The sequence below is a fragment of the Lissotriton vulgaris genome, chromosome 6 (assembly GCF_964263255.1).
Source record: "Lissotriton vulgaris chromosome 6, aLisVul1.2, whole genome shotgun sequence".
NCBI classification, from domain to species: domain Eukaryota; kingdom Metazoa; phylum Chordata; class Amphibia; order Caudata; family Salamandridae; genus Lissotriton; species Lissotriton vulgaris.
In genome coordinates, this window is record NC_141694.1 from 540,793,742 (window position 1) to 540,807,900 (window position 14,159).

General features: G+C 41.4%; 1 protein-coding gene across 1 annotated transcript in view; it reads left to right on the forward strand.

Moving 5' to 3' along the window:
- Positions 1-14,159, forward strand: part of LOC147707531 (dynein axonemal heavy chain 5-like) — a 1,425,553-nt gene that overhangs the window by 291,263 nt on the left and 1,120,131 nt on the right. The window contains exons 13-15 of the mRNA XM_086925656.1: positions 4,584-4,795; positions 4,945-5,029; positions 10,153-10,364. Of these exons, the coding sequence (XP_086781782.1) occupies positions 4,584-4,795; positions 4,945-5,029; positions 10,153-10,364 (509 nt within the window). The remainder of the gene's footprint in view (positions 1-4,583; positions 4,796-4,944; positions 5,030-10,152; positions 10,365-14,159) is intronic.

Sequence of the window (14,159 nt, forward strand, 5' to 3'; positions counted from 1 at the left end):
ACACAACCACACACAACTACACACACAACCACAACCCGACACACAACCACACATACAACCAACCACACACAATTGCACACACACACACAAGCACCACCACACACACACACACAAAACCACACACACACACAACCACACACACAACCACACACACACACAACCACACACACACACACACAACCACACACACAACCACACAACCACAACCCCAACCACACACAACCCCAACCACACACATACACACAACCACACACACACAACCACACACACACACACAACCACAACCACACAACCACACACACCCACACAACCACACATCTACATCCACAACCACACCCTCACCCACAACCGCACCTGCCTCACACACAACCACACCCACAACCGCACCTGCACCCACACACAACCACACACATACACACACCCACAACCACACACACACACGCTGGTTAATTACCCTCTATGACCAACAATATCAAAACCCTACACTGATTAGATTTCAAATAACAATATGAAAATCTTTTCTCTGAATACCACAGCCCTCAATCACCCAGTCAAAAGGAGAAAAATGCTAAATTACTGCCACAAACGAAAAGGAGATATCCTTCTGCAGGAAACCAGCATTGGAAATAGAGAGGCTTGTGGTATGCAGAACTAGTCGTTTCTAGAATCCATGTACTTCCTGCCACACACAAAGAAAAATGGAGCAAAACACTAATGTCCAAAAATACATATCAATATTTGATAACATACGTAATTTTGAATGACGTATGGGTTATCTCAAAACTGCACAATGATGGACAAGACTTTTCTGTTATAAATATTTAAACAATAGTCACAAAAGGTAACCTACTGGTTTGATAACTACAAAAATGAATGAATATGAATGTGTAACAACACTAACACAAATTAAGTGCAGAAAAGGGCATTTGCTTTTTAAAGACGCGAACCCTCACTCACCACTTGGGTGACATTTTTCATCATTGGGTTCCCTCTTACACACAGCAACCGCAAGGTACACTGTGTGGGTTACAACTCTCCCACAGGAGAGGAGCGTGAGGTGTTCTACACTCCAATGTTATATATGAGTGAGGGGTAGAGGGCAAAAATTATACAAAAAAGTGCTTTAAAAATATCTCATATAGGGAAAATATTTTAATCAGTATCTCTACTGAATGAAGATAAAAACAGTGTAACGATAGGGGTAAGGATGTTCCCTATCTGACTAGGTCAACATGTTTCTGCCAGGTGGCCAAAAGTTCATGGCATTCGTCAGGACCATTGTCTTGTCACTCTGCTATACACCACCCCATTTTGTAGACCTCAATCTATTTTCTGGACTTCGTCCTGAAGGAAGCATGCAAGCACTACTGGCTTCATCCAGGAAGGGTGTGCAGCATTGGGAGATGCTGCCCCATCTATTATTATGTATGGTGGCATTATCTATATATATAAAAACGAATGTATTTCTGTCTGTCTGTTTGTCCTTTATGCATTACTACACCATTCATCCGATTGCCATGAAACTTTGGGAGGTTGTTGAGTACACTCCCGCGAAGGTTTCTGGCATAAGATTTTTTTTAAATATCGGCCCCCCAAGGCCCTCATAATCTTTCGAATACTGAAATTGTCAGCAAATTTGCGAGCATCGTTAACAGTTATGCCCCCAAACGGAAATCGATTGGTCGATCGACATCTGAAGCACAAAAGAAAAAGGCATTACGAGCTTCAGAAACAGACGAGCAATGGGAAGCAAGATTAGAAGTTGTTCGAACACAAACTGCTGAAGCATGTACTTCTCAAACGAACGAGCAACGACAATCAAGATTGGAAGCCGATCGAGTATGCACTGCTCAAGCCCGTTCTTCTCAAACGAACGAGCAACGAGAATCAAGATTGGAAACAGATCGATTGCGCACTGCTCAAGCCTGCTCGAATTAAACAAGAGAGCAACGAGAATCAAGATTGGAAGCCGATCGAGTACGCACTGCTCACGCCACTCTTTCAAATGTTTTCCATATTAAAATGAATACGTTTCAATAAAAATGACACAATGTAAATTGAATGTTATCAAATCGAGTTCCCATGAATTTCCTTTCCTCTGAGATTGCAGCAACGCGCGACAGGTAAGCTAGTTTAAAATAGTTTCTTTCCCAAAATTCTGTACATGCCACAAAGTACTCATGAGGCTCCTGCAAATTACTTCTGTACAATAGAGGGTGATATCTGGACCTTGCTGTGAGACAGGATATCCTCAGTGACCTCCTTTCTAACTCTTTGTAGATCGGAATCTAAAGGAGGTACTTATTTCCTCCATTAAAGAATTCTTATTACACTACTCAGCTGTTGGTTGCTAATTCCTGGTCCTTTTCTGCTTTGGCTGAATCTTCCATGGGGGTGATAAGCTTGTGAAAGGTATTAGGGTTTACCTACGCTACGTGGACAGTTGGAGGAACACCGCAGTACTCCTGCAAGCTTCAAGTTTTGCAGGACAAAGTAACTAGGTAACCCCATTAGGATAGCAAGCATGTAGGACTAAGTATCAAGGTTGGGTAGTTTCAGGTGCTGGGATGTTGTTTGTATCGTTATATAGGATGTTAAAAATAAATTCACCCTTTGGTTCCTATACACTTGCTTCTACATGCATAGTTTATACATACCCCATGTCACTCAAACCTTATATTCAGAAGAATATTATAGCCCCAACAGTAAACACAAAGAACTGTGAAAAGTAGAAATTAGTACAAATTTTTTATAAAAAGAAATACACAATTATTTTTCCAAATGTCATTTCTTTAAAAATATTAAAAATAAGTGCAGTGTGTATCAGTACTAATGATACACATTTAATTAAAAAACCTAAATCATACACGATAAGTGCACAATTTCTACCCTTGTGCTAATAAGGGAAGAAAACAATAGATAAACATCAATACATAAAGGGTTTTCGAGAGAAGAACAAGAAGACAGTATACTTTGTCATTGAATCAAACACATTCGTCCAAAGAAAGATATTAGTTGGCTAGGTCCCGATACACCCACTCTTATTAGGTATATGTGGTTCCAGTCAAACAAAACAAATTGTGTGGTTGAAGCGTTGATGCGTTTTCAATGGTGTTTCTATTTTTATACCATCTATTTCAAGACAAGAATATTTTACTCTCGATGTACACCACAGGGTTGAACATAAAAACAAGTTCTGTATGTGAAACAAATATGTACTCATATCAGTATCTTCAAATGACATAGTTCAAAGCACATAATATAGATGCATAATACAAAAGCATAATCATTTGAGTCAAACTGTTAATAAAAACCATTTTCAACAAAACCCTAATACATCATATGGAAAAATACAATAATTCATACTAGAGGCAGCATCAATTGGCCTGCTGTATGGGCTAAAGAAGGGGAAACTTCACACTTCACTCTTGCACCCTCTTACGTCACTTCTACACCTACACTTCTGCTAGTATATATTATTTGTCTTATTGGTCATCTTTGTTCAATATATGAGATAATAATCACACTAAGAGACACACACTTCAATCATCCCACATCTTTCCACTCGGAGTGAAGTCTGAGACCTAATACTTAACCTAATCTCTACCGTACTATTCAAAGCTTTCTACTTCATTGATGGTCAAACCGTGAAAGATCGCGTCCCACAGAACGTACCTGAACACTTTCTACATTTGGAAGACAAATCTATTATTGTTCAACTTACCATAGTGAACATTTTATTGTTGATCTGGACTGGACGAGTGGGACACACTATGTGCGATTCAACTTCATCAATTTGAGGTTCTACGGAACCCTTCGCCATCTGCGCAGCTATGAAAATATGCCACGAATCGCAGTACGGTTTCTTATTGCCCCGAGGAAGCCCTATTCAGGGTGAAAGGCGTTGGCTGCAACGGCGATTCGCTGTCTTGAATCAAGCAACCATTAAAAAACTTGAATAACGTAATTGAAGAGTCCGGAGAGATCTTTTGTTTTTGCGCAGCATTTATGCTGTTTTACTTCTGTGTTGCCTCTCTGTACTTTCTTTTTGTATTATAGTAGATAGGCCTATTGGCAGTGGACCTTGGAGGTGGGCAACAAAAAATGTTGAGCCTTACATTTTAAGAGTGTATATTTGGTTTGTGCAGCGTTAATTATCCCTTGCTGCCACCTTTCTTCTTCTTCCAATATGTAGTGACACCTGAAATGGGAAATAGGTGCACATTTTGCCTCAGGTGTGCCACTCACCACAAGTGGGTAAGTAAACTTCCATTCAATGACAAGCAAGAACGCCAGGTTCTAAACAAGATCCTTAAGTGGTCGAAAACATTTTTTCGCCGTCAGAAATTAACTTTAGGAGGTAAGTATCTCTGGGTTGTCTCACTTCATAAGTCAAGTAGGCTCTGTGCTTTATAGATTTCTTTAAGGTAACCAGTTTACTGCTTATTTAATACAGTGCTGCTTTTTACTTGCAAACATTTTACATCAACAGCATAATGTTTACATGTCTGAAAAGGAAATGTCTCTTGATTATTTGCTATCCGAGATCATATTCATTATCTTGCATTATTTTCTGTATTCAGGTGTTTAGAGATGTGAAAATAATGGCTCGATCCCATATGTACACTCATACAGTCAAACTGTACAATCGTATTGCCTCTGCACTGGTAGCTTATGAAGCTTTGTGGTTTCAAAAATGGACGACACAGGTGGACGCGGGACTAAGTGGTCTCAAAGTTACTTTACTTGTAAGAAACCCTCTAACACATCAGCTGATGGTCAATACCGATCCAAGGTAAGCAAGATAAGTGGCTTATATATGGTATTATTGAATCTTTTATAATTTATTCAAGAAAATGTTTGCTTCTTATTTAAGTGTTTATATTACCAACAGTACATTCAATTTTATATATCTTTTTAATTCTTTTCCCCTCATTATTGTAGACTGCTACATTTAATTGAAGAAACAAAATGGATGTTAAGACTGGGCATCCAGGTCCCAGAGGCCGCCCTCTTGGCTTTTAAACAGGTACCGAAAACTGAGCATGCTTTCCAGTGTCTTTAGAGAAGTAGGCTAGTATATTTTATTACATTTAAAATAGCACATTTATGTACTTTGGTTTTTGTTAAGCACCAGGGCATTTGGAGTATGTTTCAGAGGAAATTTCAGACAGCTAGAAGAAGCAGGCAAATAATTTTAGTCATGGTGGGACAAGGACTTACCTTAAAAAACTGTTTTTGCATTGTCTTCGGCCCACATAAAGATGAAGAGACAAATGTAAATGTAAATGTAATGGACAATTATATAGCGCTCCTACCACTCCAAGGAGTATCTTGGCGCTCAGCCAACCCAGATGAAAATAGGTTGGAGGGAAAGAAGCCATTCGGTGAACACATACCTTACACTAGTGCCCTGCACGCAGCATCTGTGAGGGGATACACCCACGTTTTTAAGGATTTCCTAAAGTGACTTTCATGGGACATTGATCGAAGGTGCAACGGGAGCTTGTTTCAGGCCTTAGCTCCCAGGACAAACAGAGATTTCCCTCCTTTAGTTGACAACCTAAATCTGGGAACTATTAGCAGATTCTGGCCAGCAGACCACAAACAGCGGGTATGGTGATACCGTTTAAAGCCACTGGACAGATATTTGGGTCCTTGCTGTTGAAAGGCTCTAAATGTGATCAGGAGGATCTTAAATAAGATCCTTTTGCCAATTGGTAGCCAATGAAGCGCACTAAGTGCGGCCGAGGCAGATGACTTACGCGGCCACCGTAGTACCAACCGGGCAGTTGCGTGCTGGACCATCTGTAGCCTATGGAGTATGGACTTATTGACTCCAGCATATAGGCTGTTACAGTAGTCCAGCCTCGAAGTTATTAGCGCAACTGCCACGGTTTTCCTGGCTGGCAGAGGAAGAAGATCAAAACATTTCCTCAAAGATTTAATTATGTGGAAACACATGCCAGCTACAGCCACTGCTTGCTGTTTAAAGGACAATTGGTCGTCGAATTTAATGTCCAAGTTTCGAGCAGACGAGATGGTACTGGGGGGGGCTTCAGCATCATCAGGCCACCAGTGTTTCGGGGAAAACAGATTTTGATTTCCAAACGGCAAGATTTCCGTCTTACCGGAATTACATTTGAGATGATTGTTAGTCATCCACTCAAACGTAGCTGTTAGGCATTTTTTCAGGTTTTCCTCTGCACCAGGCAGTTCCTTAATCAACACCAGAATGAGCTGCGTGTCATCAGCATACGATATTGTGCTAATCTGGAATGACGCAATTTGCTCAATGAGGGGTACCATGTACAGTTTGAAATGTATAGGGCTTAAACTAGAGCCCTGAGGGACCCCAGAGCTGATGACCTTAGCTTCCGATTGAAATGGGTCCAGGACTGTGACTTGGCGTCTATTGTTGAGAACATTTCTGAGCCAAGCCAGAGCCACCCCTCCTATTCCTGCAGTAACCATCCGATCCAGTAAGATGGTGTGTGAGACCGTGTCGAAGGCTGCCGACAGGTCGAGTAAAATCAGGACAGCCTTCTTTCCCTGGTCCATGGCAATTCGTAGGGTCTCTGCTGTAAACAGCAGGGCAGACTCGGTGGAATGTTTCGACCGAAACCCTGACTGGTTTGGGTGCAGGATGTTATTCTCCTCCAGAAAATTCGTGAGTTGGCTATTCACGAATTTTTCCGCCAGTTTGAATACCAGTGGGAGCAAGGAAATGGGACGCAGGTTGGAAAGGGTGGTCACATCCGATAGGGCCTTTTTCTGGAGAGGCTTGACTGCAGCAAGCTTCCATTCATTGGGAATTTCTGCCGTGGCTAATGATGAATTTATGATGTTGTTAATAGTAGGGTTAATCACCTCTACTAACTTAGGACTGAAGGTGGGCAGGGATCAAAAGGAGATCCAGATTTACTGACCAAAATGGCCTTAAAAGTATCATCAAGGGAGACAGGATCGAATGAGTCCAGGCGAGGGGACCTAGTAAATAACTTCTCCCCCTCTGTCTGTTCTGGATTCCCTGGAATGGGGGATACCGGAGGGAAGGTCTTCACAATGTCCAAGATCTTATGTTCAAAATAGTCAGCGATCGCATTGCAAAAGACCTGAGACGGAGGAATCTCCTGCGATAAAGCTGGTGGATTGGTATAATCATTTACTATTTTGTAAATTTCCTTTTGTCCAGTGCCCGTGATAGATATGGCCTGCAGATAGTGGGCCTTTTTGGCTAGCTTGATCCCTGCATGATATTGCCTTCTGGCTGATTTATAGACATTACGGGCGGCGACATCATAATTCCTGCGCCACCTTCGTTCCAGTGTTCTCACCTCCCCTAGTTTTGATTTCAGGTCTGGCGAGAACCATGGAGCATTCCTTTTGCTCTTGGTGATGCCGGAAGTATTTTTGCATTTTGCATTTATAATGAAGAGAAGTTTAAAGGAAGGAGACATGAAGTAAGCAGAAACTGGGCAAAAAGGGCTAAACAATTTGGAGAAGTACTTGGGAGTAGAGCCATGCAAGGCCTTATGGACCAAGGAAATCATTTAAAAATCAACTATTTATTTGATTGGGAGCTAAAGTAGGGACTTCATGGTAGGAGTGATGTAGTCCGATCCTTTCCTTACCTGTCTTGAGAATGAGACATGTGGCAAAAATGTGCATTCCTTGAAGTTTACATATCATTCCTATAGTATACCCACTGCACTGTACATCACTATAATCAATAAGTATGAGAGCATCAGCAACAAAAAATCAATCTGATTGCTTGTGTTTACAGTAAGAGAAGTATCCCTTGGAGGTGACAGAGATGGATAAAGGTGGTTTTGGTTTTATTGTTCGCTTCAGAGGTGAGTTATAAAGCTGAGCCCAAGATGACCCAGAGATTTCTGATCAACCTTTAAAGAGTGGGAGGGACTGAGAATATGAGGCCACTATAAGGAAACCATCAAAGGGCTATAACAAGATGAATATCTGAGTTGTTTACATTTATGCAGAGACAATTGAAAGCCATCCATTGTTGTACGTGAGGGAGGGACTCCTTGGATGAGTACCAGTTTTCTGATCTTTTGTTAGTTTGATGGAGATCGAGGTATTTTCCGCATACATGTGATAGCAAGCATTTTAGTTGCCAGTGCTGTGAAAAATGTTGAAGAGGAAGGGGGAAAATTTCTTTTCCATCAGGTACTATTAGAAAACATTATTTGAGTCACTGCAGAGCAGTCCCCTTTATGCCAAATTTGGATGTCAACAGCGGTAGAAGAATGTCATAGACTATCCTGTTAAAAGAAGCAGAAAGATGGAGGATAATCATGGCATTTTAAAGACCTGGATTTTCTGCAGAATTGTTCTGTAACATTCATTAACATGGTTTGGATACATCTTTGTGGTCTAAATTTAAAATGAAAGTCACTAAGCAAGCTGGAGGTAGGTGGAGCGAAAAAAGAATGTCAGCGTTTCAAGTATTTTGTTGATAGTAGGCCATGGCCTGCCCTGAAGTTAGGCAGAGTAGATTTGTAATAGCTCTGTTTATTAAGGAGCAGGGATATGACTGCATGTTTGAGTTTTGAGAACAACTGCAGACAAGAAATTAAAGAGGCAGTGATGTAGCTATTGCTGGTTAGCAGAGTTTTAGGAATTTAAGTTTGCAGGGATCTGATTATGGAGTAGTGGGTTTCAGTTTTTTATTATCTTGTTGATGACGTTTTCAGTGACGTGTAAACATATCTAAGAAAGGACTTTTGTGTACTAGAATAATGTGTTCCTTCTAAGGTACAGCAGCATATACCAGGTTTATCCTAAGTTTTGTGATTTTGACAACGAAAAAGAACATCAGTTTGTCTCATAATTTCTTGATTGTGGTCCCTGTGTTGTGATTATTTCTTGATAGACCTCAGATGACATTGATAGACCAAATATAGTAAATATCTCAATTATTACATCTCATGGAGTTCTGAGTCTCATTTTCTGTTTTATGCTATGTGTCAACCACGTGGTTAGAGCAGTGTGATGCTAGATTTCAATCAGGTTAGCTGGTAAACCTGTTTTGAGAGAGGTGCAGAAGTCCATACACAAGTGCCCTGTTTTTTAGACCAACGGTGGTAGGATCCTTTTGAGAAGAATACTCTGGAAATACCTTATTTATACTTCTGACACAGACTGTTGTTTTTATTGTCATATCACCATCCACTATGAGGCCCAGATGTATGCCTCTGGAAGCGATTAGAAGGGTTTCTCCATTTAGCAGGAGTGGGTGATTTAGAGAGAAATCGGCTATATCTTTCTTCCCAAAAGAATAACCTTTATGTTTCTGATATGAAACAATAATGTAAAATACATATTTGAATGACCTCTAGATATTTAACAAATCATTCCCACTGGTATTTTCTTGGAAAGTATCATCACAATACAAATGTATCTCCAGCTGGAAATGAATCAAAAGTTGAACAATTGGGATCAAAAGGGTTGTTTAACATAACTGTTGACAGTGGGGAGCAGCTGGGAATGTTAATGGACAAATCACTGCCTGCAAAATAAATGGCAAGTACCCTTTTTTAGGGAGATTATGTTTGCAAAGCTGATGGTGGTGATCCTTTGAAAAATAAATGACAAGTACCCTTTTTTTAGGGAGATTATGTTTACAAAGCTGACGGTGGTGATCCTTTGAATTAGGAAAAAGTAGCCACCCTATTTTAGGAAGCGGATATGCAGAGGATGATCTTGCATCAATCCACAATCGTGAATACATCTTCCATAAATCCAGTACTTGTCTTAGTGCCATAAACATCACAAGACTTTCTGAGTTATACTCAGCTCCCAACCTGACGTTGCTGTTGCACCATCCTCTCCTGGGGTTGTTAAATCCCTTTCAGTGGCTGCGCTCTGAAGCCATCAACAGGCTGTGTGAATGTCATTCAAAAAACTAGGGCATTTTATGATGCTGAAATGATAGGTTCTTAAAAACTGTGCAGACCTTGATTAACCTCTGCAGCAACCCAAACAATAGAGAGAGAGTGAGGTTTGCTGTATGTTTTGTGAGCAGACGTGGCCTTATGGTTCTTATGATTCTTTCTGACTAAATAATAATGCTTCGCCCAAGTGAGCTGCATATTAAATACTTGTTTTGCTGAAAATGTTTATGTTCAGGGAGTCAAATTTAAACAGTACAAGAGTGATTTGGAGGATGTCCTGCAAGAGTATGAGCAACTACAGAAGAAGATTCCAGACAGTCTGGCCAACCTCTTCACTTCACACTTGGAGGCTGTAAACCACCAGTTTCAACCTGGCTTGTCCAACTTATCCTGGAACAGTGTCAACATTGAAGGACTTCTTTACCAAGCCAATGCTGCAGTTACAAGGTATTGTATTCATACTGGAATTAAGGCGGCCATTTAAAGTGTACATAAATTGGTGGTTTACCTGTCCCAACAAACAAGTGGTTCCCATGTCTCAATTAGAAGTGAAGACACCACTGGGTTTGTGCCAACAGAGCCAACTGAAACTTCACCAGTGCATACCCTAGTAGCCCATCTATTGCTGGGATGCCAGATCATGGCCATAGTGAAACTCGCCCTTCGCTATGTAAGACATGATGACTACCACTAGATTTCTTCACTTGTCAGCACCACACAAGAGAACCCAATAAGAGGCCCAACACAGAGGGAGATACCGTGGTTTTGGGACATACAGTTCAATATACTCCACAGAGCCTACCTCACGCCACACCGTCTCAGTCAGTTCTACCCAGACACACACTTTGCATGCCCCCGGTGTCAGGCCCCTGAAGCAGACTTCAAACACATGTTCTGTGACTGCCCCACCATTCACAACTATTGGGACAGAGTCCATGGGACACTCAGAGCAACAACAAACATCACAACCATGTCCACGTGGGAAGCATGTGCTCTCGGGATCTTCCGCAGGCGGAAGACTGAAAAAGTGCAATGTCGCTTTATGTCCCTAGCCATTCTGCTAGCGAAAAGGGGGATAGCCATGCACTGGAGATCCCCAATGGAACCTCAAGAAGCAGCCTGGATAGGAGCATTGAAAATGTGGGGGAAGGCAGAGGAAGAGGCTCTCAGGGAGGAAGAACTAAAGGGGACACGTAAACATCCTATCTCCCTAGAATGGACACAATTGCTGGATACGATTACACATGAAACAAACCCGCCGGAGACCCCTGTAGATTCACAACCCAGGACATCACCGTCCTCTCCTGCTAGTCCCAACGCAGAAACACCTCAAGGAAACCCACCACCCCAGAGTCAGCCCCAGGTACTAGACACGCAAGGAATACCCTTCTGGACACCGCTAGACAGACTGCAGAAGATCACAACCCCGACCCTCCCTCCGCACATGCACTGTTGCACCTCCATACACCACTAAAGGATTGATACCATAGACACGATCTATCCCGTAGATACTGGGTAAAAGAGCTCCCCTCCCTCCCCTCTTCCCATAGTTTAACCCAACAGTTGGAAGTTCGCAAGTTCGTGTTGGCGGGCAGTTACGCTAACAGTTGCTTGGGAACACATATAGGCAAGAATAAACAGGACAACATCAGGTAGTTCACATAGCAGCGACAAATCCATATTCGCCCATGAGCGGCAAGCTACATGTGCACAGGACACAGACTCGCTGACGAGCTAAAACCGACAAGCAGACTCCCCACTGACAGTCCAATACCACGGCCTATCGAGGGCTAACATAGTGACACAGTAAAGTGTATAGAGGCACGGACTAAACAGTTATGTCACACTGTAATAACATAATGTTTGTTGATGTCTACGAGTATTATGCAATTTCTTATGACTATGTTGGTAAAACATTACACTGATGTACTGAGTCGAAAAACCAGCACAATTGTAAAAACCCAATAAACAAATTTTAAAAAACACAGAGGGAGATACTCCCTGTGCATCATGTACATTGTTTATTTTTTCACGCATAAACTCCAGCTGTGGGAGTTTGTTTTTGAAAAAGAAACCAAAAGGCAGGCTGAGCCAAAGCAACCTGCACTTTCTCATCCTTCACATAGTCTACAGTGGAGCAGTTAGTTGGGGATCTCCAAGTATGTTGAGGGGTCCTCCACTATCGTAGTGAGGGTCATAGATTTTGCTGACTTGGCCAGGTGGCAGGACACCCATCAAGATTAAAATGATGCCCTTCATTTCTTATAAAGAAGCACACTAGTTTTTCTTACCTATGTTTTTGCAGCAAGTACTGTAACCTTTCCTTACCAAATGTACCATGCTCCTCTGTTCTGCTATTAGCCGTATACCATTGTTCCGAATTTCTAAAAAATCTAAAAATTGCTGCCCTGCGGTTACTCATACAGATGAAGTAAAAATGTTATTCTCAAAGAATTTCATTGGGACACTTAGAAGCTGCATTTTTCCTAGATTTCCCACATGCGTAAATGTGTATGCATTCTAAACTTTTGCGATTGTATGTACGTATGAATGAATGAACCTGTGCATTTGTACAAAATAACTTTATGTGGTGTATAATTATCTTCTTTTTGGAGAAACTCCTTCTGCTACATCCCCAGTTATTTTGGAGGTGTTCATATTCTTTTCCAGTCTTAAAATCAACTTTTTTCTGACAGCAGTTGATCTGTATCTGCTTTTAAAGTGGTGTACTACCTATGAAAGGTTTTTGAATACCCTCAAACTTGTTAGTTCCAGTGCTCACTATGTGTTGTGGCTGTTCAAGGCATGGATTACCCACAGCCCACCTCTTTGAGAAGGTATAACTCATGGAAGTGTAGTTTTACATTTGAGTAAATCCATTTATGGATACAAATCCACAATCCTTAAAACACTAACATGATGTCACTCTCATAAATGATGAAGTGAAAAACAACATTCCCAGGCAGTGTGGAACATAAGCAATGTTGTTGTATTTCTATCTAGGACCCTAATTCGATATTCCCGATTCATGCCCTTGTGCGGTTATAACCAATAATATCCTTACAAAGGCATAAGAATCATATCCATATTCAGTAATAGCCCGTGCAGTCAAAAGCACAGCACGGCTACTCCCATCGACTCCTAGAAAGCACAACGCGTTCTTTAAACAAACCAAGCCTCCAGCCGCCCGGGAACAAGAACTCCTGGAGTCCAGCAAGAACTGTTAGTTCTTAGTGACGTCTTATGTCCAAACTTACGTCAAACCCGGCACCTTTCAGGTATAAATTACCAACAGTTGCCTTAAGCAAACACACGGTGGTTTTAAGCAGAGCGGCTATCTACTTGCCCGAGAGCCCAGCTGATGCGAGAGCCCACGGAAGCCGCCCCTCCTTTTTGACGTGCTGGAGAAGCTACTTTTTCTCACGCCGAGAAAATCCAGCTCCGGTGTTCCCGAGTTACCCTTGCGGGTTGCTGGGAGATCGAGTCCTGAAGAAAGAGATACCAGACCTCCCACATTCTATTACCAAGGTACGGAGCTGACTAAACCCTTAAAGAGAATTCTTGATTCAGATCCTTGGCGAAAACAATCTAAACCAACTTAACTTAAACTGCTACTTACTTACTCCTTCCCAAGTGTTAGGCTTAGGTCAGGTACATCGGGGTAGGCGTAGTTAGAAGCACCAGTTGAGTACGTTAGTCAATGGTTTTATGTATGTATATATTTTATCTATTTTAAAGTATCATATGGCTAAGAAACCATATCTATGCTTTTACAGTATTATTTCGTAATACTACTTTTACTGTACGCACTTTACTTCATAACAAGTATTGCAATTGTGGCAATTCATTTCTCTTGCATGAGAAAGAAGACTGCTCAATAAATTAACATCTTTTAATGAAAACGCAAAGTCTCTCTATTTCTCTGCACTCTGGTGAAACTAAGTATGCACGATTGACTGAGTGAAATAGCTGCCTATTGTTTTCACACGACTCTAGAGATACACTCTATTCTGAGGGAGCAAAGTAGTCATGTTTGTACGGTTGTCAGAAGCTAATCCCTTCTTGTCTAATCCGGAGAGTTAACTCTTTCCTGTCCTACGTCTACACTGCTGTTTATATTATTCCAATGCGCAGAGCCTATTGGGAAAATAGGAACTACACTACATGGCGCCCAACGTTTGGTAAGGCAATAATCTAACGCAAGACACTAGAGTAACTCAGTCGTGCTTTTTCACACAGAAC